Source organism: Syngnathus leptorhynchus, chromosome 13, assembly GCF_054491065.1.
Source record: "Syngnathus leptorhynchus isolate UIUO chromosome 13, UIUO_Slep, whole genome shotgun sequence".
Taxonomy (NCBI): domain Eukaryota; kingdom Metazoa; phylum Chordata; class Actinopteri; order Syngnathiformes; family Syngnathidae; genus Syngnathus; species Syngnathus leptorhynchus.
This window is the reverse complement of record NC_141207.1, coordinates 584,416-611,212: the sequence shown is the minus strand read 5'-3', so window position 1 is coordinate 611,212 and position 26,797 is coordinate 584,416. Positions and strand designations below refer to the sequence as shown.

Here is a 26,797-nt window from a genome sequence, read left to right as displayed (position 1 = left end):
TTTGAGTTATTTATTAATGCTTTATTTATTTATTTATTTATTTATTCGTTCGTTCGTCCATCCGTTTCTCTCTCTCTCTCTCTCTCTCTCTCTCTCTCTCTCTCTCTCTCTCTCTCTCTCTCTCTCTCTCTCTCTCTCTCTCTCTCTATCCATCTATCCATCTATCCATCTATCCATCTATCCATCTATCCATCTATCTATCTATCAGGTCTGGATGCTAAGCGTGTTGATTTAACCAAAGCGGCTTCTCACATTATTCAAAGGCAACATGCAGACATTGAGGCTCTCACTGAAACGGATGCAGGAACCAGTTCACACCGGCCTGGTCGCTCGCCTAAATTTCAGGCCTCGACGTTACAAAGGCTCTTTTGAGTTGATGTAGGCAAAGCGCGGGGCGCGGAGTCAACCTTGGTGAAAATAAACAGGAGGTGCCACAAGCCAGGCCACTAAAAGGCCCTGTCAGCATTTCTCAGTGGTTACAAGCAAGTTTGCATCTGCTCATGCTCGCCACAGCAAAGCTCGCATGCAAAATCAAGCGTGCACTTGTGCCTTGGGTCATTTCAGCCACGTAACAGTTGCAGGAATAATTATGCAAGAAATGTTCACCGGCCACACTAGTTGTGAATCTTTGAAAACACAAATTGCCTAGCTCGCTTAAAATGCCATCATTCATATCAAAATCAATGGAACCAAATCGGACCTATGCAGCAGCACATTCACTGTGATTTTGAGCGACTAATAAATTCACTCGCAAGCGTTTGTCCCCCCCCCCCAAAAAAAAAACCGCATGTAAATAATGGCACCATTTGATTGATAAAATTAATAAAAAAATAAATAAAACCAAACGTGATTTCTCTCCTCATGAACGGAGCAGAACTCTTCCTGACAAGGGGCTTTCTCCGAAGGCTGCACCACCGACACAAATTCAAAACCTAAAGATCAAGACGTTGCAAGAAAGATCAATTAGCTATTTTATTTTGTACCCATTGAAGTGAAAACTGCAGATATTTTTTGTATGTATCCGATCGAAGTGCAGGTCTATACTTAATAATATCGCTTATTTGAAAATAACTGATATGATCAAATGCTTCTCGTCGCATGTAACTGAATTCATTCGAAACTATCGACGTCTGAAATATTTTTCACAATGACAAAAATGATCAGCTATACAATCCGGTTCAAGGCCCAAAACGCTGCCTCAAATGTAGTTGTGATGTTTGCATCATTTCGATGGGTTCCTCTTGATTTTCCACTCCAAGCTTCGTAAAGGGGAGAGAGACAGCAGCCCCCAGCCCGCCCGCTGCTCTCAGTGCGCTTTCAGGGGCCAAATGGAGTCGGAGCGCATCTGCTTCTCGTTTGCTGAGCGTACAACATCACGCATGCACGGCCAACACAAACACTCCGGGGGGGGGGGGGGCGCTGTCCTAAAACGCCTAGGCCCTCCCTATTAACGCACACCTCGGCCTCAATTTACTACTCAGCCATTCAGATCCATTTGGCTTGATACAAAACATGCGCTGAGCGAGAATCAAAAAATTAGACTTAACTCGCACATGCACATCTATTAGGCGACATTTCATTTCAACATTTTTGAGAAATAGACACATTTCGTGAGGTGGCCATGACGTTTAATCACATGCGACCGAAAATAATGCTTTTTTTTTCAGTGAGGCGGCCAAATTGATTTGATGAAAATATAATCATCTTAATTTCAATAGTTTACTATGGGCCCATATGAAATCAGATCATTTAAATAAACTGTTAACATGATAACTTAATACTAGTCTTTATGGTGTTTTTGCATTTTACATTGCTCTTTTATTGATTAAATAATTTTTCCCCCACATGACGGTAAATGTGCGTTTTATACATGCTAAATTAGATATTAATGAAAATGATCACATATGCAAATCACCTCAAATCGTTTTTAATTATAAAAATAAAAGTAATTTTTTTTTGTGGTAAACCTAAAAGTGAAAAAAAGCTTATTCAACGCGTCTAACCTTTTTTGTGTGCACCCTTAAAAATGCTGGGTTAATAATAACCCGATTTAGGTTCAAAATTGGGCAACAAATTGGGTTATTGTTATGCACAACAACCCAAAGTATGGTCAGCCTGACAAAACATACTGATTTGCTCCAATTTTTAACCCAGCAGTTTTAAGGGTGAATGTTTAAATCTGAATAGAATATTTGGGAAATTCTATTGAAATACTATCTATGGAAATTCCTGCACCAGCAACGCAATCAGAGGAATACAAAAGTCAGAGAAAATACGGTTTCAATGATCTGCGTTTACTTTTCAAAATCATCCAGTACATTTCTTGACACGTTCTGAAAATGCTCTTTAATAGAGCACAAGAGTCGTCGTTGAGTCATCGTAATAAAAACATGATTTAAAAAAAAAAAAGTGCAATAATTTTCAAATTAGATGGTCCTTCGTGGTGTGTGTTGACGGGAATGTTGAGACGTCGACGTCCCCCAGGGAGCGTCTCAGGCATTTGGGTTTTTCTTCATCAGCACAATGTCCGCCTCCACCATTTCTTTCACCAGCTCCTGCAACCATCACAACAAAGTCACGTCACGTCACGTCACGTCTTAAACTCAACAGGGAAAAACTTTACACATGACACCGAGAGACAAATGCATCGCTTCTGGAGCAGCTCTCAAGGGACACGTTTCGTTTCGGAGAGCGACAAATGAAATAAAAAACAAAACAAAAGGTTATTCCCGCAAATGACTCAAAGTAATGCTATCAAATGCTGCCATCTTATCTGAGGAGTCGTCATTATGAGACACATTTAAATTGAGCAATTTAAATGAGAATATACCTGAGTAAGCGAGAGCAACAAATGCCGGCCGGCCGGGGCCTCCGCGCATGCGTGGTGACGTTACCGCTGAAGATCTGAGCGGGGCTAGACTTTGACTACCTACATTCGTTTCCTGTTCCATTGCAAGGATTTAATCATTTCGACAAGAGCAAATGAAAAAATTGTACGCCGCAGCAAACGACAAGGGGAACTCAAGATGCTTGTTTGCACACTTGACTGGTCAGACTTTGCATTTGCCATTTTAAGAAATTTCCGCTACAGTGTAACTGGAAAGACATTTGTGTGGCACGCATGCACGCGAGGCGGCCACTGAGACTCACCTCAAAGGTCACTTTGGGCTTCCAGCCCAGCTTCTCGTGCGCTTTGCTGCTGTCACCTTGCAGGTAATCCTGCAAGAACAAAAAGGCGACAAATGATATCATTGTGACGCAATGCTTTTTTAAACGACAGAACCGACTGAACGTTGTCGTTGTTGCTGATCATCAGCACGCAAATTGGAATCAGCTAAACAAGAGCACGATCCAGGTTTCTCAGCGTTCCTGCTTTTATGTGGCTAAGCAAGCACACGTGCTGTTTTTCCAAATCCCTCCCGACGGCCCCGCAAGAAAAAAACCATTCATATGGTGAACATTGGACAGAGTGCAAACCGTGCGGACAGTAAAAGACAATCCTGACGGGCATTTCGTGCAAAGCAATTTTGCCATCTCCGCCACACTTTTCCCATAAATCACGCAGCTCAGGCGCATTAGCTTAATTAGCGACATGGCATCAATACAGCCGACGTGTCTGAGTCCAAAGGTCGGAGCCGCTCAGATTAAAGCTCCTGATGCGCATGATGTTTGAGGCAGTGCGGTGTGCCAGCAGCTTCACAGCGCCGTGCCACTCACAGTCTGGGATGTCATGCTTGCGCAGAGGGGCGCTCGAAAGTGTGCAGCTGCCTACCGCCAAGCCCCCCCAACAAAAACATGTTAGGGCCATTATTTAGTGGGGCTTCTTTCACCTGCTGCTTTTTGCTCCTTGGTGCAGGAACTTTTGTTCTTGTGGCTTTGTGAGCGCGAGAGAGCACGAGCAAGACGGCGAGCTCACGGCCAAGACAAGGACAGCACCAGTTAGTGTTGCTTGAGTTATGGCTCAGGTTTCCTTCCCCGACTCGCTGCACAATGTGTGAAGTGACCTCTAAAGGGTGGCCCTGTCACTCTGACGGGCAGGGCAAGCACCTACAATCCGCTCCAGTAAAGCAAGCTTCAATCCTCAACAGAAACATTTCAATTTCAATCGAAAGGGTGTCACCGTCTTGCATGCTGATGTTGACGCGCGCGCACGCACACACACACACGTGTTCCCTCCCTCCAACTTGATTCCATTATTCCTGCGGACGGGAAACAGATCATAATTCCTTGAGTCAGCATAAAGCTGCAGACCGGGAGTGAGAGTTGAAGAGGGAATGGAGGGGGCTGGTGCTGAGGCGGGCGGGCGGGCGGGGGGCACAGAAGAGAGGGCTCAGGTGACTGAGTTGTCACAATTGAAATGTCTCTTGTGCAGCATAGAAGGAAAATTGCAGTGGGGAGGGGAGGGGGCAAGTGTGAAGCTTAGTTCTCTGGAGTGGAGACACCTTCTTGTCAACCCCAAGAAAGCAGAGTGAGGGAGACAGACGGGAGAAATTGTGATGCACCCACAGGACGACACCTCTTTCTGGACAGCAATTCCGCTTTGAGCAGCATTCCTGGCGTTATCAGCCTCCCAAATCAGCTTCTCTCATCGTGCCCAAACAGGGAGAGCCACAATGCCAAGGCACTCGCGCCGAAAGTTGCGCCTCCACATTGTTTCATTGTCGGTTGGCCGCTGAGAAAATGAAAAGGCAGAGAGAAAAACGTTGAACAGCTCAGAGCGAGTGTTTGATCGGAACTGGAGGGCAGAAAACATTGCAGCTGCACGGACAAACATTTGAAGTCAAACCAAAAATTATTCAGCGTGTCCCATCTCCATACATGATCCTTTTTTTAAACGATCTATTTACAAGTGAGACAACAGCAACACCGGTGCTAACATAGCGCCATGGAATTTGCCTTTTGACAAACAAAGTGAAGGAACAAAGACATGAATGATATGAACAATATCTGTGCAGTTCAGCATGATGACTTTTGTGTATGCTTGAATTATTTTTTGGGTTTGAAACTGTGGTTAGCTGAGTTGTGGAAAATTTGGGACATTCTCTGCTTATTTTAAAGTGGGGGTGAAAACAATGATTTCTTTTTTTGAGTTCTTCCAAACTTGCAACCAAGAACTGCATCAAACCACAAAAGCAAAACTGCTTTGCAAGCTCTGAAATAGACCAGCAAGTCATAAATAGTCGCAACTTCATCTGAAGACGACAATCGATCCGACTGCCGTCATTCCAATGCCCTTGGAGAGGATGAAAAAGACCCACAAAAACCTTCAGAGAAAAAGCATACTGTGAAGGATTGATGCTTTTGGCGGCGCTAGTCAAATCCAAGCAGAACGTGCGACTTGGAAGATGGCCACGGAGCTGCAACAGCATGACAATTTACAAGAATGATGACAAAGCTTGAGCGACAAGAGAGGGCAGAAGGAAAAACTCTCATACAGCTTCAGGTTTTGGGAAAGTGGCGTGTGTGTGTGTGTGTGTGTGTGTGTGTGTGTGTGTGTGTGTGTGTGTGTGACTAAAAAAGGGCAGCTCAAGAATGAATCAGCCCAATCAGGATAAGGGCACCGCATTAACCTTTCTCAGACAAATAAAACACATTTGCTTGACTGCAATAAGTTCACGTGCTTTTGGACTAAGACCCGACTTGACGTGAGCATCTCGCACTCAGCGCCTTCTTCAACTTGTTGGCGGAGGGAGGACAAGCGGGAAGCTCCTTTCACTCAGGTAGAGAGCCGGGCCCCGCCTTGAGGAGAAACTTTTGTCAACCTCCGTTCTTTATATTTGCAGTCGGCCCGGGGTGGTTCCGCTCTGACGGCAGGAGGAAACTTCTTCAGGAAATACCAGACACACACACACACACACGCACACACTCATATGCGCAGTCCAAAGTTTCTTCTTCTCAGGCAGGCAGGCAGAGCAAACCTGCCACGAAAAGGGAATGGGTCAAGAAATGCGGGAGGTCAAATGTGTTTGTATGCGCAGGCCAGCGTCCCAAGCCCAGGAAGTTGCAATCGGCAGCGTGACGTGGCTACGAGCCCCCCCCCCCCGGCCACTCCGATAAAGCTAGCAGGATCAGGTTGCAGACCGCAGGTGAGAGGTCAATCCCACTTTTCAAGCCGCTTTCCCAGGGGCGCACCATCCCAATTCACATCAGTCGAGGCATGGTGAGGGAGCACCATCGGCCGAAATCTGGCCATCTTCTCATCGGCACTTTGCTCACCTCCAGCGCTTATTTGGTGGCCCTTGACGGTCAGCTCGTCCATCTCATTGGCCACACACACGGCTGCTGTCTTTGTATGATTGTTTTGCCGATCTGATTTTGGTGCTGCAGATTTTGGTGTCTGCCGGGGGCAGACGGATGACAGAGATGGCGAGAGCTTTCTCCTGTCAGCTTCATTGCGTACGGAATGGACAGTGACCTGACAAATGAGGTCAAATAGCTCTGAGCAAATAAGTGTCATTATTTGTTTCCATTTCAAAAAAGCAAGTCACACTCTCTCTTAGAGCGGCTATAAAAAGTACAGAGCAGATGACAAAATTGAAATCTGAGGCTCATCTTCAACCGCAATGGAGCGCTCGCTCTCTCACGGCCGCTCCTCGCGTGCCTCCGAAGCCGAGTTAGGCAAACAGGTTGCAACATTTCATCCCCAAAATCGAAAGAATGCTTTCAGCATCACTGACTGATAAGATCCGTGGGTGCAACTGTCCTCCGATGAAAAAAAATTTGGCTTAGGTGCGCGCTTGCAACATCACGTAGCTGAGCTCATCTGGCAAGTTGACAACGGTTGCAAACGGTCCTGAACGGGCCGCCGCCTTCATCACTGGAGCCATTGTTTGCTCTTCCAACCAAACCGGCCATGACGTGGCACTCTTAGCGTTGTTATGCGGATCTTAGCGCTGGTATGACAGCCGTTACGAAAAGAAGAAGAACCATCCTTCATCGCAAAGGTTGACAGATGCCGAGGCACGGTGCGTCAACGAAGCTATTTTTAGGCGAGCGCTCTGACACCAGCCTTGAGAAGAAACCAAACAAATTGCAAACAAAGGGCTCGAGAATTGAAACCGAAGTTACGTTTCGCATCAATTACGCTGCCGCCACTTTCTGCTGCTGTCTTGCTTTGACTGATTGACTTTTAGATAACCTTCGTGTTCATCAATTCGAACAAAAAGAGCAAGAAGACGAGTTCATTCATTGAAAAAATGAAAAGTACAGTCATCTAAGCCGGAGGGGCATTCCAGGCTCGCCAAGCATCTCCTTGGCAAAACAGAGAAGAGGCTCCGGGCGGGCCGGCAAAGTTGTGCGGCAGCTGAGCAGTTACGTGAACACAGTGGGAATGGGAAGAAGACAATACAGACAAAGACAACTTCACATTCATCGAAACTCACGCTCCACGTGAGCTTAGTAAAAAACAAAACAGCACTGAGCTGTCTGTCACCTTGTGGCCTTGAGCCACGCATGAACTGCAAAGTATGATGGCTGCGTGGCACAGCAATCTTTTACATTTAGAGCCGCACTCAATTTTGAATTTTTCTACTTTCGAATTAAACATACGTAGACTCGATCCACTGCTTGCGCAGCCACACAGAACATGACGTTAAAGCTAAAAATGAGCCAGGACCCATTTCAAGATTGGCCAAAAGCCAAAAGAATTCTATCATCAACATCTGTCAGCTCTCCACTTCACAAATGTGGTTCGACTGGTCGCCGCTTTCTGACACCTGTGCACTTCCACATCCAGCAACAAGCCACCACAAGGAAAGACAAAATGGAAGGAGCACCTGCACATTTCACGGCCTCAACCTCCTTCAACAAAGCCGCGCGCTCGCACACGCGCGCACACACACACACACGGTTTCTCGCACTTTGCAACAAACACAAAAGAAATGTCGGAATCAGCTGAATTCTTTTAGCGTGTAGCCACACGATGACAGGTATTTCCACTCGAGGAGCGCAACAATGCTAAGCTGCGAGCACGGTCTCATAAACTTCCTGCCTTGAGGGTCAGAGGTTAAACATTTGACGAGCTCCAAATGGAGACAATAGACAATGGAACACATACACAAGAGAAACTGAGCTGCCTCGTTGCTACATCTGCAAATACAGCCATCTCAACTTTTTTTTTTTTTAATACTTTTTCAATGTGACACAAGAAGTGCGTGTATGCATGCGTGCTTTGCTTCACCTCAGGAAATGAGTTAGCATAAAGTAAAAAATTTCACGCCTCCCCCACTCAATGTATCATTCGTCAAATATCTGCTGGGATGGATTACATCAATATGTTCAACTTGAACTAAATTGGGTGCTGTGTGCAAAGTGGTAAAAGAAACACAAAGAAAATGCCAGCAGAGCGTTGCCACTGCCGCTTAGAGTTCGACTCGACTTTACAGCACAAAGAAAAGCGTCCCAGGTGTGTGCCCCGTGATTCCATGCTTACAAGAGTCAGTCAATTTGCTAATCCTCCAGCAGCACTCAATTTCTAATCTCCATGCGAGGAACGCCACTCACGGCTTGGAAGTGAGAAGCTGACAGCTAATAGGGGCCACCACACCACGGCACGGTAACCCGATGAGAGATGGCCACTTTGCCCCCCACACACAGACGCAGGCATAAATGGCTGCTTCCAAACACAATCAGAAACCAGGTCACTTGCAAGCAATCACCAATTAGAGCATAAAGTCACAACTTCAACTATTCAGGAAAGACACTTACCACTTCTGTGGGCCGGAAATATTTTGGGTTGACCTTGACATGCACGACTCCTGTCTCCTGGCAATGACCCACCTCGTGCTCGTCCTTCCCGCTCCACCTGCAAAGATGCATGTTCCTCATCACGTTCCTTTTCTTCTGAGCTAGACCAAACATGTCGCCCGTGCACCTCCCCGCATTTACACACACAGAACTGACCCGAGGGCAGCTGAGCAGACGATGAACATTTGGCAAATCATAATGGAACTGAAATGGGCCAATTTGCAAAGCAGTCAAATGACCGTATTGTTGCCAGATGTCTGGCAACACGAGATTTTTTGAATGACGAAAATGATCAGAAAAAGAAAATCCAGGATAATGCTTGTGTGTGTGCTTACACAATGGTCTTCCCCACGTGCTGGAAAGCTTTCTCCACAAACTCCCTCACACTGTGCACCTCCCCTGTTGCTATGACGAAATCATCGGGTTCCTCCTGTTGCAGCATCAGCCACATGGCCTGAGAGGGAGAGAAAAAGGTTGAGTTTCATGTCAATCGGGCTGCTTGTGACTGGCAGGAAGTGCCCTTGTGGCCTGTGACTGCGACGCTCGCCTCTATCTCCGTCCTGACGTCAGCGCCGAAGCTCCCGGGACACGCATCGTGGGAACCGAGGCCGGAGCGCTCCGTTGTGCCACCGGCACACATGAGCACGTCACGCGGCCGAGAACGCGCATGCACAAAATTCATTTTCACACCAGCAACGAGGCCGGCCTGACGTCTTGAAATAAGCCCGCAAGTCAGACATCGAGCGCGGCGTCCCCCCGCCGACGCTCGTAAATCGAGTTTACGCGGTTTGAAGCCGAGCCAAAGCGTCCCCGTGGAAATTTATAGTCCAGGTTCCCGAAGGCAGCAATGCTTTGTTCAACAGCCGGTCAAATGTCTGCCGAATATTTATGAGCCCGCCTTAGGAGAGATCAGACAACACACAAATGGCAGAAGAGCCAAAAACAGCCAAAGCTCATCAGGCCAAATGTGCAAAGACAAAATGTATTTGACTTCATTGAGGCAGAGCAAGCTACAGTGCAGTATGTGGTAGTTTGATCTCCGTGGCAAAGGTGCAACATTTTGCCTGCATTTACTATAAACCACTTGAGGCTAATGACAGCTTGCGTGTATATGGCAGGGCTGACTTTCACAGGTGATCAATCACATACTGTAAAAAAAGAAATGTCGGCACCATCCAACGTTCTGCTTTCAATCCCACATTTCATGGTGCTAATTGGCTTCCAGGGGGCGGCTCAGTTGATGAAAATGAATGGTCAGGTCTGATTGGGTGTTGGTTAAAACGGCATAAAATGTTGCAGTCTGACAAAATGCTGATAGGCCTCTGATAATAAAGTACCTTTCTTAGGCTTCCCACCTTGATTGAACTAGACCAAATGAATCATTTGATGTGGAGACACGGAACAGCTGAGATCGCTATCAAGCGGGGCCGACTTTGAACCCATTCCATATGGCCGCTGGCAGAACACGTTCACAACCTGAGCGCTGCTGGAAAATCCCCGCCGCAAAGCAAAGGACTCAAACGAGGAGCGATTCTGTCGCAACCACAGAGACACTCTTCCCAAATCTTCATTTTTGCCTTCAACCGCTGTCGTGTGATTTTTGAGCAGAACATTTTGCTCTTCCGGCCGTCTATTCTCGTTTTCTCTTAAATGTTGCTCTTGGCTATTCTAGGCAGCCCCGTTATTCGTGGACAGAAGAACTCGGCCATATTCAGAGTATCACAGAAACTCGTCATTGTAAAAACGCCAATTCTGAAAAAACCTTTGTCCATTTTCGGCTGCGATATTGCTCGGTGGCCGACTCAAGTTGTTCCTCCTTGGAATGTGCTTTTTCCACGGGGAAATCATATCGGCGGCGTTCCCGTCTCTTTGGACTAAGTAAAAGGCGAGCGAGCGAGCAAGCTCAGCCCGCCCGGCGCATACCTCCGGCCTCTCGCTTATTGCAAAGACAGGAGAGCGAGCGCACAGAGGAAATGCCTCAGATATTCCCGCAACAAAAGCCACCGGACAGAATATATGAAAGGAACCTTCGATACCGGACGGATTTTGGGGGGCAAAGCTGGCAAAGGAGAATCCGAAGTTGGCTGATTTGTTTGTGGAGCTGACATGAGATCACTACACAACACATAGACACACATGCGTCTGTGTGTGTGTGGTGGTGGGCCTTCCTAAGTGTGCACCTGTAAATCTGGCAGGGGGCTTCCTCCCATTTCCAATAAGAGTCGGAGGGGCGGAGAGATGGCTCCTGTACGTTGTTGTAATGGAGCGCAGCTGTCTGCGCTCGTGTCGCGCGTGCAAAGAGTCTCCAAGCGTTCGTGTTTTGGAAGAGACACAAAGGAGCCGGCTGCTCCCTCAACTCAAGGAATTGGCATTTGATTGTGCTTTTTTTTTTTTTTTTTTTGAAATGGAAGATTGATGAAAGTGTCTCCTTGTCTTCTGTTGCCAAGCTATAATTTGTAAACCAAAGTTATGTCACACATAAAATATCACGATACCGCCATCAGCTGTATTGTAAAACTGGCTCGACGTATTGCCCCGGATGTGGCAAAGGGCGGGAATTGCACTTTGTGTCTGAGATTCAGACAGATGAGCACATTCATGACGTTTCGGACGTGACGCCCCGATGATGGCGGTGACGACTTTGGACAAAGAGGACAAGGACCAATATGGACAGGAAGCAAACCCTCCTCTCTCTCTCTCTCTCTCTCTCGCGCTCTCGGATTTAAGTGTGCGGTTTCACTGCAGAGTTCTTCTTTCCTCCAGGGAAATATTCTCCATTCTTGTTGTTTCTCCAAATGAGTGTTCTGGGGGCAGCCAGATGTGCAAGAGGCAAGAAGGAGGGACTCCTCCTCTCTCTGGTTGAGAGAAGTAACTGGCAAACTCTGACCTCTCACATCTGACCTGAGGTGTGGAAAAGGCCCCAAAATGTGAAACAATCCATCAGCACATGTTTTATTCAATATCAATCTCAAGGGATGAATGGATGGATGTTCAGTGCATTTGGAGAATTCTTCTTCTTGTCATTTTGCCTTTCCTCTCTCCCGGTGGTAATTGAGAGAATTGCGCCAAACATCTATTCTGGCCTTCTGATAACATGGAGATGACCGGGAGTCCTTCCAAGAACTTGCAAAAAACATGGAGGAACAAAGGATGCGACATCAAGAGTGAGAGTTTAAAGATCATCGAGGTGATGAATGAGCTTCCAAAGTCATGTCGTCCAATGTGAACGCCCAATGCCCTTATGCTCGCTGCAGTTTGATGAGAAAAGGGCTGAAAGGCCAACAGTACAGGATGAATTTTCCAACCTTTTTCGAGAAACTGCTGCACGCCAGATAAAGCGCATGACATTCTTCTGGGCCGGAAGCGGCTCGTTGCGCCGCAGCGCCAGACTTAGCATGCTAGGAAAATCAATGCACTGCCCTCTCCACTTCCCGTCTATACAGGAAGCAGTCTCTCACTCCCTCGCTCCTGCGCCTGTCAGATTGTTCTGACAATCAAAACACGTTAGCAAAAAAGTGCTGCTGCGTCTTTCCAGGGTGGTCTCAGTGGCCTTTGCTGATCTCATTTCAAAAAGCCTTGGTGCCACACAAACAAGCTGGTATGACTCTGAGAACATTCACAGCTGCAACACAATGAAAATGCTTCTTTCTATTTGGGATCTCGAGGTCCAAAAATACAACGCAACATCAAAAATTCTTTTCCAAGCACACACTTGGTCGGGAGTCAAGGCGTATAGGACGCCAGCGGGAACACAGATGCCACCCAGGCAGACGGGAAGGGACCCGACAAAGAAGACGACGACCACAAGCGTAGCGGGAATGTTGCACAGTGCGCTGGGTGTGGGCTACTTTTGACCCATTAGCATTTCATACTTAAGCTATAAAAGCGTTCAACAACCAATTTTGGAAATGTACTGTAAAAACGGAACCAATAAGCATCTCGGAAAAAGGTGTCATTTTATTTGTCAGTACTTTTTAAAGCGGGCAACTCTCCAGTCAGGTCACGCCGACCAGTCAAGTCTTCGGAAGGCCAAAGTAAAAACGCACAAAGTTTGAGCCACTGCTGCTCATTCACTTAGTGGGCTCTCTGGCGGAGAGCAACGAGACATATGTAGGCTGAAACACGGAAGCGTGGCGAGTTGAAAGGCACAAGACGAGCGGTGCTATTGCTAGGTTTGCGGTTTGGCTCTTGGAGCGAGCTGCTATGCGTGCTGAGCTCAGTTGCCCAGTGTGCAAGTGTGAGCCGTAAACTGTCATTTGTTTGAGATTGTCCACTTCGGTGGCACCAACCGGCCTAATTTGCAGTTTTTGGGGCCCCAGATCTCCAGTGAGACCTGTTTGGAGAGCCACTTGGCCTGCTGCAGCTCGGCTCTTCTTTGTAATACAAAACATAAAATAACGGCTCTTCTCTTTTTATAGCGGCTGTCGAGGGAATTCTGCAGTCGTCGGCTGCGATTGAGTGAGTTGCTGCTCGTGCGCGGAAAACACAACTCAGACGTCCGACTCATTTGTCTATGTCTTTGAAAAAACATCCGATGTTTACTGTCTGGCGAAAACTTTCAAACACATCTTGCAATTTCGACGCTAATGAGAGGAGCAATATCAGAAGGTCTTTATCTCGAGAGCAAGTCTGAGATATGTGAGAACAGAAAAAGATTCGCGACCTGTTTGATAGTTGGCTTGACTTTGACACTCTGCAGTCTGGACAGAGAATCTTCCCACGGGCTGCGTGACCATCTGATAGAGTCAGACTCACAGTGTGTGTGTGTGTGTGTGTGTGTGTGTGTGTGTGTGTGTTTGGGTGGGTTGGTGCATGTGTGTGCGTGCGTGTCTACAGCGAGTGTGAAGGAAACACACGCATTCCAGTCTACAATTTCAAGTGACGGCGGCGGCGGCCCACTCCCACGCCAGCAGACATGTCATCCCCCGACTGCCTACTCGGCGGACCATTCCGCGCCTGGACTTTGGACAAACACAGGTGGCCAACTGTACAAAGCCAGATGAAACCACTCTGATTGTCATTTTCCAAACACATCGTGTGATGAATGACCCGGCACGTTCATCGATCATCAGTGATTGGTTGAGATAGGCACAGTGATTGGCCAATTAGCCTCCTCTGTCGCCATTACTGCAGCAGAAGAAAAATACAAACATATGAAAAATGACACTGAGAGGGCCAAACAGCATGGATGTGACAGTTATCACGGCGCAAAGCCACACACGCGAATCTCAGCTTGACATAAATCTGCGAATAAAACAGAGGTGCGCGTCCACGCGCCTTTAGACGTCATTAAAGCAGAAACACAGCACGCCCCTCCTACCACCCGCGCCGCCCGCCGCCAATTTGGAGCAATTAGCCTGTCTCGGGTGGAGTGGGGAGAATGAGAAAGAGAGAGACCAGGAGGAAAAGCAGGACACGCGTGCCGTGCGCCGGTGTTTACAAACTGTCACTTGTTTACATTTGTAACTTGGCACCGACACCGGCCGCAGGAACATTTCTAGAAAAGCTTTGATGGCCTGCATTCAAGTCTCAGCAGAAGAGATGCTTCACCTCAATATTACGGTCAACAAAGGCACGCCCGTTTGCCTCTCAGGTTTTTTTACAAACGCTGGTCCACCTCGAGCTTCTGTTTGGCTGCCCAACCTGGAGCATGGCGGTGCCTGATTGAGCAGAGTCATTCCCACAGGAAGCCTGGAGCGTCTCGAGCGTGCATTGATGCAGCAAGCGAGCGGAGGCAGAGACCAATGAGGAGGCAAGCTCGGGACTCAACACAATGCTAGCAGTCTTTGGCTGCCTCCAAATCTTTGAGAGTCATGTTGGAGGTGTTCACCAACGGCACCCGCTTCAGCAGCTCCCTTTCGCACTGACACAATGACCTCTCACTCAAAGGAGGCCCCCTGCTGCCTCGGCCACCTTCTAACGACAACACGGTGCACCGTGAGAGGTGGCCTGTTGGACACGCTCGCCCGTTGAGCCTTTCATCTATCTCCGCAGCCCCACACCACGTTCCCAACTTCAGCTATCACATGCTTTGACTCCAAGGAATGTTTCCTTGCGCACACACAAATGAGGGAAAAGGCAGACGTTTGGAAGCAGTCAGCAGCCCCTGTTGCTTTGTTTCATGCGGCCGGCCGGCCGGCCGTTCCCCTCGCTCGGCTTGCTGCTGGCACCGTGACGTGAGGACAAACAGGCTCTTTCTGTCATCATCTGCGGGACACGGCGGCATTGCCTTAATATCTCGCTTTCTTCCAACGGAGTCAGTCGGAGGAAGGACAGAGGGCGCCCGGAGGGATCCGGGCCACGGATGAGCTGCGGGAAATCCGAGTGCACGGCACGCCGCATTCTACCACACCCGCTCCTCTTTAGCCATCTCCACTGCTCTTTTGGCAGAGAATCACAGGAGGCTTCAAATATGGAGGCTGGAAAAAAGCTTCTTATGTTCTGTGGACATCTGTACGCCGTTCAGCTCACATGCAGCGCATGCAGAGCTCAGTGGCCTTTCAGATTGGGGTCACTACACCAGCTTGGCAACGCCACCCTATCTAGGTAGCTCAACGGCAAAAGGATTCAAATTGGGTGGGCAGGTCCTTTATTTTGGCTGTAAACTGAAAACTTTGGGATTGCTATAAAAAGTGGAATATCAGACAATGGATTTGTAAGAGCAGCAACGCTAGGTCTCCATAACTATGATTTCAAGGTACTCACAAAGGATGCTGATAGTCGCCGCCGAAACCTAAGGGGGGGCGGGGATTCTGGGGTAAGTCTCATCAGAGCACAATGGTTGTTTGACTTTTTGGACATGCATCAGAAGTGCTGATGCATGTCAACAAATGTCTACAATTGAGCTGACAAAGCCTTTGGACAAAAATGACAGCGGTGCCGTTTGCTTCTTAATGCAACACTCAACTTGAATGAGGTTTGTGTGTGTTTGACTGGTTTTGATGGTGACCAGATGATGTTGTACCTTCACATATTCTTGGGCGTGGCCCCAATCCCTCTTGGAATCCAGGTTACCCAGACTGAAGCTCTCCAGTTGGCCCAAGTGAATCTTTGCCACAGAACGGCTGATCTTCCGTGTCACAAAATTGGACCCTAAAGAAATGCACAAGAAAAAAGGATTATTATTCGAATTGAAGGATGCACGTTCACGAATAGCCGTTGTTCAGATTTACTGAACATACACAACAGAATAAAATGAGGCAAAAATTGCACATTGATATTAAGCGACAAATGATGTGCATGAATGGAGCCCCGCACTTCTGCTCTGCTTCAACTGGTCCAAAACAAAATCAAAACAACCAGCCTAAGTCAAGTCAATTTGTTCCCACTTCAGAGTAGAGTTGAGCCAGCGCAGTTGAGCTCCACTCTATCATCATCCCCTTTAATTGAAGGCATCAAATCTGGCCGAGATGCAAAGGCAAATCAGGCAGCGACTTTACGTGTTTGGGGGCACAAAAAGCAACAGGAGGATCACCTGGGTTTTCCCCAGCCAGCCGCCGGGTCAAGTTTAGGACATTGACAAGCAAAGTGAACCGCATTCATATTCCGACACAATTCACATGGCTGTAAAGTGAGCAGACAACAAAAGTGTTCAAAACGCTTAGAAAGGTGCCCGTGTCCTTTGGTGGAACACCGTGGCCCGGTGTCATATTGCTAATTCAAGAAAACAGGCTGCCAAGAACCCGCTCAGAAAAATCACACTTGTCCAAGCAAAACAAGGCATTCTGCAATTGGAACGCAGAGCTGAGCATTGTGGCTGGCGTCAGCTCTACTATTGCAGTGTCTCCATTCCAGACGGCTTTTCTGTCCTTCATCGTCAAGTGGTGAAATACGGGAAGGTGATTTCCAAGTGTGTTGCATCCAAGAGTGCTATTTTCATGACATAAGCACTCGTAGCATCACTCAATCTCCACGAGTGCTCAAGCTGCTCTCAGAACTGTCCGACTGTTTTTAAACTCATCGTATCTTTGATGAATGTTGCCCCCTTCATTTTTTTTCCCTCCCGGGCCATAATAGCGCAGCTCTGTCTCTAAATTAGCTTACGCTTGGCCTGACATGGAGCAGAGCCTTCGTTTCGAGTTCAGACTCAGGAAAATCCCACGAACACCATTGCGCTAAATTTGTCGAAACGCGGCAGAAAGAGAGCAGAGCAAGCTCACAACACATATGATGAGTCTACATATGGCAAGCCTGTCAACACGCCATACACCCATTTGGAATGGGAAGCACAGAAGCAGTACCTTGACTACAAGTGGCCTGACCACTTTGTCAAGACGGCGGCGTCCGTCATGAGGACACGAGTTGCAGGGACAAAATCAAATCAAAACTCAAGACGGCGCTGCGCTTTGGAGGTTAAACTGTAATGGCCGCGACCAGGACCTCATTGGGTCGGTAGCGACCACATGGCACACCTCAGGTCTCCCTATAAAGCTCACACCTATGTTCCCAATTGCTCCCCCCCCCTCTAATTAGTGCAGCATGGAGCGGAGCTGGCCAGCCTCAGGCTGAGTAGGTGCCCACAAAGCCGGCTCTGTTGATGTGTTTCCTTTATTGGCAGCAGCAGTCGGGACGGCCAGGATGAGGCCTGCTCTGGGGGAGAAGGCCGCCTTTTGCTGGGCAGGGGTGGCCCATTTCACCTGGCTTGCAGCTGGCAGAAAGTCCAATGATTCCACGGGCCATGTGAAATGTGAGCAGACAGCAAAAGCCATGCCAGAAACTGACACGCATCTTTTCTTGTTCTTCCATGTCATTTTGACCCTCGCTCTGATTTATTGGCAGGAGAAGTGACGGGAAATACGCCACAACGGGAATTGGCTTGTCTGGCACAGCTGGGCTGAAGCAACGCTAAAAAGGGAGTGAAAACGTGAGTATCAATCTGAGACAAGGACACCGTGACGCTCCCGCATGTTTGTGTTTGGCAACTCGTAGAAACAGGAAAGTCAACGGAGGCTTTGCTCGATTGGTCTTTTAGACAAGTTGAGCTGGATGAAAGGACACCATGCGTGTTCTGCTTTGGATCTTACCAAACAAAGGGCACCCCACCCCCAAGGCTCAATCCTGGGACCCCTTCTATTTTCAATTTACATCAAGAGTCTGAGTGATAATGCGCAGAATTAAGGTCATCATTGAATCAAGAATACATTTAATATAATCGTTATTTCCACTTTTAAACCTGGATTCGTTTTTCATTCCTCCCCACCCATCAAAAAGGTATGGCTTCTTGTCAATTGCTCACTTGTCTGGCAAATTTAAAGATTAACGCAGAACTCTGCCCAAGTACTTTTGACATATTTCCTAGCTGAGCTCATTTGTGTAGTGCACTTGTCTGAACAGGCAATGTTTAGTTCAGAGAAAAGCAGACAAAGCAGACGTGTGATCGCTTTATACGGCTTTTGTAACAATAATGCCACATAGGCCGTTTTTCTTAGCAATCGCTCATTTGTATTATGAACATGGCTCCTCGTGAATTTCGGGGTTATTCAGGCATTTGGTGATGCCCCGCTTACCAAAAAAGGTGTTTGTGAGGCCTTGCCTTGGCAAACATCCATCTACTGGTTTCTGTCAGCAGCATTGCTCAATTCTTGCAGATATCTGAAGCTTGGATGATGAAAGACACGCTTCTTCCTATCACAGCGAGCCTGTGTGCTTTGTTTCACTCTCACCATGTCAGGTCGCACCCACCAACGGGTCGCAGAGAGTGAGCCTCATGTGAAGGAGGATACAATGGCAATCCAGGCTTGTGAAGACCTCTGCAAATTTGACATGATGCAATCATTTTGATTTGCTCAAAGCAAAAAGGTGTGCTAGAAAGACCCAACAGCTCTACACATTGAAGAAAAAGTTGAGACTATTCTGATATGCTACCAAAATAATTGTTGTCCATCAATGTTCTGTGGAGCCAGTGACTACACACATATTACAAAATGCAAATGAATGTTCTCAAAGGCATTTTGTGTTCATGTCTAGATGCGCTGTCAGCCTGAGGTGAGTCCGAAAAAGAAGCCCGAAGCTAGCTAGCAAAGTGCTAACAACGTGCCGACAGAGCACAACAAGCACTCAGTCGACAAGAATCTTGGTTGCTGTGGCAACACATGGATGTTGACAACACAAGAGAAAGGAGGGAAGACCAGGATGTGTTCAAATCTTGACACGGCAGGCAGCAGGAGTGGAAGATGATTTATCATGACCTGACCATAGGTCATGGAAAGTTCCAAGTGAATAATCAACGTTTGCTCGTCACGGAGAAACGCTCCCAGGCAAAGCCACTCGTTTCTACGCGTTCTACTCTCATCAAGTGAGGCCATCAAAGATTCAATGTTATTCCAGCCCAGTCAATAAGCTCTGTTCCAATACTTTTGCTCACTACAGAAACAAAAGGTGCTTGGTATATCGACGTATATGTACATAACAGAAAACCAAAAAGGGAATTCTCAACTTTGATCTCATTTTCGTCTTTTCTGCTAAACCTCCAGTATACAAAGGAAGTGACATTGCTCTTCCGATACTTTTGGAAGGGACTGTATTCGAGAAATATTTGGTATATCATTTCTAATATATTCTCTAATTGTTAAAAGGTATTGATTTCATGATTTTTGTTGTTGTTTCAGATTGGAAACACCAAGAAGATGTCAGGCGGCTTAATGAATGTGCTGTCACCCGTTGGGTGCGGTCCCTTGAGTGAAGGAAGCTTCACGATTGCCACTGTCATGGAGATGTCAAAACATTCATTGTTGCCAACGACACTCCTATCGCTTCACCCGGGGAGTGAACAATCAGTCCATTTACAACACCAGCACCTACTCAAGAACCTTGTGGGCTTAGATTTATCAGGATCGCTAAGTTCAATTGTAAATAGACAGGTTTAAAAAAAAAAAAAATTCACAAATAGTGAGCTAATGTTGCAGATTTGATCGATCATAGTAACAAGCAGTTGGACTGGATCAAAAATTGCATTTTTAAGAGCCGAGCAACAAGCTTGCATAATGCTTCTGTTGGCCACTTTGCTTTCTTATGATTCCAAACGGTAATACCCAAGAATGGCGACGAGGGAGCAGTCGCCGTGCCATTTTGAAGAAGTGCACTACGTATGGCCTGAGGAGGCTTTAACACGCCAAAATGAAAAGCACATGACTCGTGCCCGGGTCAAGTGCTCAGGTGTTTATGATTTCTCCCCTGATGACAATCAAGCCAAGCGGGGTCAAAAGATTTGTGTGGGAATGGCCCGGTTTGCCCCCCCCCCCATCTACGGAGTGAAATGTTTTGATATGCTGCGTCTTACCTCTCCTCGGACTCTCGTGGTTGAAGAGTATCCCGTTGACGGCAAACATGTTGTAGGCCTCCCTGAAGTTGACCACGATCCAGTAAGCGTACAATTTAGCGGCACCTTCAACCACACGGCCATAAAGATGCAGACGATGGAGAGAGAGAGAGAGAGAGAGGAGGGGGGAAAGCATTATTTTGGGGTATGTACTCGACATTTCACTGCATAAACAGAAAAGCTTGACTGGTTTTGGCCCAAGTATGGACTTGACTTGAAGTGAGAGACGCTGAGCAACGTACAAGCTCTCGCAAATGAATTTGCCAATAAAAGTGGCACTGGAATGGAGAGCCTGAGACCTCAAATACCCAATGGCTGAGTCTTTGGCTTGCCCTTGCCGCCGCCGTGTATGCTGCAGGTCGCAATGGCATCTTCTTGCGAGGACGCACAAATGGACGTCATTAAGCACGTTTTCGGAATTGTCGCTCTCCCGTCACGCAGGTTAATTTGGCATCATAGAAAGTGCTCTTGGGAGAGTACCGAGTTGACCATTGCACATGAAAAAATGAGCACCTGCAACGTTTGGTTTATGTTTTACGCGCGTTTTTATTTTTATTGCCTAAATCGCATTTGCTCGACGAGTTGAGCGCGTTTTCTGACATGTCGCTCTCCCGTCACTAAAAAGTGCTCTTGGGGGCTCTAGAATGCCGAGTTGACCACTACACATGAAGAAATGACCACCTGCAACGTTTGGTTTATGTTTTACGCGTGTATTTATTTTCATTGCCTAAATCGCATTTTCTCGACGAGTTAAGCGCGTTTTCTGAATTGTCGCTCTCCCGTCACGCAGGTTATTTTGACATATTAAAAAGTGCTCTCGGGAGCTCTAGAGTACCGAGTTGACCATTGCACATGAAGAAATGACCACCTGCAACGTTTGGTTTATGTTTTACGCGTGTATTTATTTTCATTGCCTAAATCGCATTTTCTCGACAAGTTAAGCACGTTTTCTGAATTGTCGCTCTCCCGTCACTCTGGTTATTTTGCTCTCGGGAGCTCTAGAATGGCTGGAACCAGCGTGTCGACAGCAGCCGCCAGCGCGTTGACACGACTGCCAACACGAAAGCGGATTGCTTGCACACGTGTTTTGCCCGCGTGGGGATCCGTGCGTGCATCTACGTGCTGGAGCAAATATAAAGGCGTCTTTGTTTCAAGGAGAGCCACTCAAGTCTTCAGTCAGACATTTGGCCTCCGGTTGTGTGGAGGTGAAAATGCTGCCTGCGCACTGAATGACAGAGTGATACTGGAACTAATATTTGACCCAACGTTCTCCTTTCAAAAGCACATTAAGAATAGAAGCAGAATTGCCTTTTTTCACCTTGGTAATATTGCTAAGATCCGCCCGATCCTCTCGACCGGTGTTGCGGAAATGACTTGACGCGCGCACACGCACAGGTGAGCAGGACACGTTAGAATCAGGTGAACCACGCCAATTGACGGACGTCGGCCACCAACGCATTACCGTAAGGTGAGCGAGGGTAAAAGGGCGTGGCTTCCGTCTGCGGGATTTCCCGGACTTTGCCGTACAACTCGCTGGTGGAGGCCTGATAAAACTTGACGCTGTTGGTCAAGCCGCACGTCTTGATAGCGTCCAAAAGACGAAGCGTTCCCACGCCATCCACGTTGGCCGTGTACTCGGCCAGTTCGAAGGAGATCTGAGGACCAGACAAAAGCGTAAAAGGTCATCGGAGGTCAACTGAGTGAACCTCCGCAACATTCCGAGGCTGCCAAACTGAAACAATGACTCACAAATCTCTGGAAGGTGGCAAAATATTTTGAAGGCAGGGGGGGCAACTGCTGTTACTGGAGTGCTTTGGAGCTGATGGCAATTTTCATAACTTAACTCCAGACAGGAAGGCCAAAAGGGAGGAGAACTCCAAGAAGGCTGTGCACATGATACAACGCATCACTTCTGTGTGCCAGCTTGGTTGAAGGCACAAAATGGAGCAGGCAGGACGGTTCAAAGAAAAGAAAGAAAAAAAAAAAAAAAGCCTTTGTGGTTCGCGGTCGCCACAGCTGGAGCGAGGGCCGTCCCCCGGGAGAGGCTTCGGCCCTTTCGTGCTTCTCCGTAGGCAGCCAAATAAAGATGCCTTATTTTGGTCAAACGGGAACACTGGGCCTCTCTGTGCCATTTGCAAGCTCGCTCGCTCGCACACACACACACACACACACACACACACACACACACACGCACGCGCATATACGCACACACGTAAATACACACGCATGCACGCACGCGAGGTACTTTGGTCAGGATGGACTTGTGCGCAGCTCAGCGCAATTGAACGTGACAGCAATTGTTCTTTGAAAGAATCAAAGTATTTGCAGCTGTATGTTACTTTGCAATTGAATGTTTCGTCTCCTCAAGCCAATTTTCTGTTTAGAAATAATAAATACAAAATGGCGTTTATGAATAATGATTCGATTTCAAGAGATGCCAAACATTTGTCGTCATCTCTCGGGAACATTCTGGGGAATTCTGGAACATTGATTACATACTCCTTTTATTCATAATTTTGAATGACAACATTTATGATTTGTTTTTGGAGGTGTGATTTATTCAATACAATTTCTTCATGTTTTCAACAGTTGCTACTTTTCATTCTGCAATGTGGACTCTGTGGCGTTTCTGGCGTTTTGCCGTTCGAATACATGAGGGCTTAGAATGTCGGCTTCGAGCGCTGCGGCATGGCGTGGCCATTCGCTTCGGGAGCCAAAGCTTTTTGGGAAAGGAAATGCCCTGTGCTTGCTTTCAGCCATCAAGGGAAAGAAAGACTTTCTCTCTGCCACGTGTAAGAGCGGAGAAACCTTTTCTTTCCTTTCCTGTCCTGTCCTGTCCTTCCTTCCTTCCTTCCTTCCCCCTCTCATCACACCACAGTGGAAAGAAACAGTGAGATTTCCTGGAAGAGATACTCTCGCTCCAACTGCAAGGTGACCACGTGTGTGACGGCTACTCCTTCTTCTTGAACATATTTGCTGCTGCAGAGGAGCAAAACATTTGGCTCTCAACTCCAAATCAGCTATTGATTGACGGATGATGATCTGCCCAAGGGAGGAAGATGAAGGAAGACCTTGACCTGACACGCACTCTCCCACGATCTAAATGAAACCTGCCTTGGCCACAAGTTGCAACCTCGGGCTGGCCAGCTGTTTGCTCCAGAGAACATCTTCCACGCGCACGCACGCACGAAAAATCACAGAGGATTTGGATGTCAAACAACTGAAGGAACGGAATCGGACCGAGGACCAAAGTAAAATAAAAAAAAAATGGAAATCTGTCAATCCTGTCCGTGTCCGGGCCGTGTGAGGTTTCCCGTGTTGACTCAAATTAAGCCGCAGGCTTCATTGCCTGAAAATGACATTCACCGGTTCCTGTCCATGCGAGATCAAGCAAACACTGGGCCCAGACAACGGTACGGTATATTTTCATCATGGAGAAGGGGGGGGGGGCAAATATCAGTAGCATCTTCAGTCGTCGAGATGAGATATCAAGAGCTAAATCTTGAAGGCAGCAATGTGAAATTGCAACAGTCATCACGAGAACATGACAGAAGTTGAGAGATGCGTTGACGCTACCTTGACGTGACTCTGAGCACCCAGGTTGTAGACTTCCGTCGGTTTCACTTGGTTGATGATCTTTACCAGACACGTGCTGTCCGTCAGGTCACCGTAGTGAAGCTTCATATCTGACAAGGACACAAAAGGATGTGATACGCGGGCTTTGGACTCGGGTGTGCCGCCATTGTTCAACTTGCCGGTGTGATGACCAAACGACACTTACTGCCTTCCGTATGCGTCTGCGGGTTCTGATAAAGATGCTCAATGCGTCCCGTGTTGAAGGAACTGGAACGTCTCAAAATGCCGTGAACCTGCCGGTAGAGAAGACGCCGTGACGTTTTTTGCGAGGGAGCATGCTCGGCAGCTCCAAAAAGTCCCCGAGAAAATGCTACCCACGACCGTCATTCTCACCTCATATCCTTTGGAGAGCAGAAATTCGGCCAGGTACGAGCCATCCTACAAATGGCGAGATGAGATGACAAATAGCAATCAATGTCAAAGAGCGAAGCCAGTCTCCTTCCTGTCATCCGTTCAACTCGTCATCTTTTTCCAGCCTCAGACTTTCCAACCGCACGTTCTGCGACACTGCGGAACGTTGGGAGCCACTTGTGGCATTTATCCCGCCATCCCGCTCGCACATGTGCCTTGCTCATCCTGCCAGACCTGGACAGGAAGGCAGACGTGGAGAGAAAGGCTGAGGCCGGAACGCCTGGGGCTTCTTTGCGGGAAGCTCGGTACAGGGCCGACCCCGCTACCCTGATGTCATGTGTCGGTGCCGTCGCAAAACAAGCACCTGTGTGCGACCCACCCAAAATGGCTGTACCAGCCACTTCTGGCAATTTACAGCCAGAATGCAGCCAAAATATCCTTTGTGATCCATCTTTATGTGTAAATTGCAGATTAGGAGCAAAGTCCGGGTCGGCCCTCAGTTCTCTGTAGCATTCTGAGCTCCAGCCCATTTTGTGTTTCCCTCCTTCTGCTTTCTATCCCAGAGCAATTTGGAAAAGAAATGCCCAAACAGTTGCAGCCCACTTTACAAACAAGAGGCTCCTTGAAGCCTGCAGGCCTCCCCTCGCTCTTTCCTGTCGCCGAGAGCTGACACACAAATAGACCATTCCGAGCTCACCTGCCACGGCAATAGCAAGAAAAAAAACTCTCGCGCGCAATTCAGATTGGTGTCATGCGTGTTTGTTAGAAAGTACTCTACACTGGAAGCGGTCCAGCAAATCATATACTGTACTTAATCACATTATTTTTCAAAATCGTTCAACCCAAATAAATCTGACGGTCAGAAGCGATGACGTGTCCAAAACGTGACGCAAGTCAAAATGGATGCTTTGGTTTCAACAATCATACAAAATACATCATCAATACATCAGTCTCAAGTGAGGGAGGTGTTTGTTGAAATGAAGATACAATACTGATGGTTTGGTACCCCCTGCTGGTAAATGAACAAACTTTAAAAATGTCACTGAATGGCAATCATTGCAGTTGCACTCATCAGGAAAAAGACCTATAAAACAAAAAAATTGGATTCAAACTAATGTCAGACATTGTGTTGCTGAAGCCATCGACGGTCGTTACAAGGAGTTGGGTTTGCCAATTTATGATTATTATTTCTGGCACTTGCTGGATGGCATTCTCTGATGCAAACAGCGAACGCATCAAGGGACTTCATGGAATTTCAACAAAGCCTCGGCGGATGGTCTGGCGGTGAAGCGCAGCGGCCCAGCCGAAGAACCGACAATGAAGCAAAAGACAAACGTAGTCGAGCGGAACCGTCAGATAGCAAGGATGGACCTTTCCATAACCCACACAATGGTAAAATGGTCCAGAAGGCCTCCCAGTCCCGCAGCGCCCCCTCAGCACTCAGGTGGTCTTTCGTAACTCACCGGCCCTCATGCCGTGATTTCACGCTGACATCTGACTCAAAGGGATTCTGACAAAACAGCACGCCACCTTCAGATTTAAGGCCAATAGTTAGTGTAGCAAGTAACTTTAGAACCACCGTGACCTCATGGCCCAGCGAGTCACTTCTTCACATGCATGCTGGCCGGTGTCCCGCTGCCCAACAATATTATCGTCACTTAAAGTGTTGTTTGATGAACCTCGCAAAGAGGTTACATCGTATATAAAAGCACTGCTGGTCTCGTAGACTGCTGGGGGAAAACCTCACAAGATGGCAAAGGGACATGCACTGCAACATTGGCAACCAAAAAGTTTGGTCAGAATGCTTGACGTTTCAGATGACCAAGTTCCATGATGAGTATGTGCAAGGAAAAAGATGATGAAGCTGACAATGTAGTGATCCATGTTTACAAGCTGCGGGGATCTTTGTCGAACTTGCGGAACTACTTAATATGACCTTAGACTGCTGCCCACTCTGCATCCATTGCAACCTGGTCGTCCTGCAAGGAGATCCAGATCCTCCCATCTGCGGTTCCTTCTCAAGGTTTCTCATTTTGTGAGTTTTGCTTTGCCCTCAGGGGATGTCGAGAATACCTGTCAACTGTGGCCATGTGAAACCCTTTGAGACATGGTCGTGATAAAGGGCAACATCAATAAAACGGACTCGACTTGACCTTTGCAGCATTGGGGAAGTGTTGGTTTCCCTTGATATCAAGTTGCCCTGGCTTCAAACCACGTTCACGCTTCATTTGATTGTAAATGCTGATGGCGCTGCAGGTAACGAGCGTTGACGGTACCTGACCAGTGATGCCGGTGATGAGCGCAGCTTTCCTTTTCTTCGTGGCGTCTCCCGTCACATCGATGCAGTTGGCTGCAGGTTCGGAACTCTGAGACATTTTTATCTGACTGGATTTATGCCACTAAAGCGACTGCCACCGACTGTTTGGTGTGCACGGCTTTACCTCGACACTTGCCGTCACGGAAAGAAGAAAACAAATCATACGTAGCAGGAAGTTAAATGGATTGATCCAATGGGAGGAGAGCAAACAAGAACGTCGCCATCAAGAGGGGAGAGTCGTTTGAAACACTGGAGCTTCTATGACAGCGACATCTGCAGGACGGACTTTACATTACATTTGCGCGTGTGTTTATGTATTCTGGGTTTTTTTTTTTTTCATTGAATACAACGGTGCATTGTCGAGTGATATTTCAGATACGAAACCTTCATAATCTAATTTTAACTATTAATAACATTACGTGAATAAAATA

The 26,797-nt window shown here is 47.4% G+C and overlaps 1 protein-coding gene across 1 annotated transcript; it reads right to left on the bottom strand.

Moving 5' to 3' along the window:
* Positions 1–2,258: 2,258 nt before the first annotated feature.
* On the bottom strand, positions 2,259–26,551 carry gmds (GDP-mannose 4,6-dehydratase). The gene is made up of 11 exons (XM_085928458.1): positions 26,326–26,551; positions 24,032–24,076; positions 23,844–23,931; positions 23,639–23,748; positions 21,525–21,717; positions 20,024–20,128; positions 15,710–15,837; positions 9,081–9,199; positions 8,707–8,803; positions 3,151–3,219; positions 2,259–2,555 (listed from the first exon to the last, which is right to left on the bottom strand). The coding sequence occupies exons 1-11, from the start codon at positions 26,422–26,424 to the stop codon at positions 2,493–2,495; spliced, it is 1,116 nt and encodes a 371-aa protein (XP_085784584.1). The 5' UTR covers positions 26,425–26,551; the 3' UTR covers positions 2,259–2,492.
* Positions 26,552–26,797: the final 246 nt, after the last annotated feature.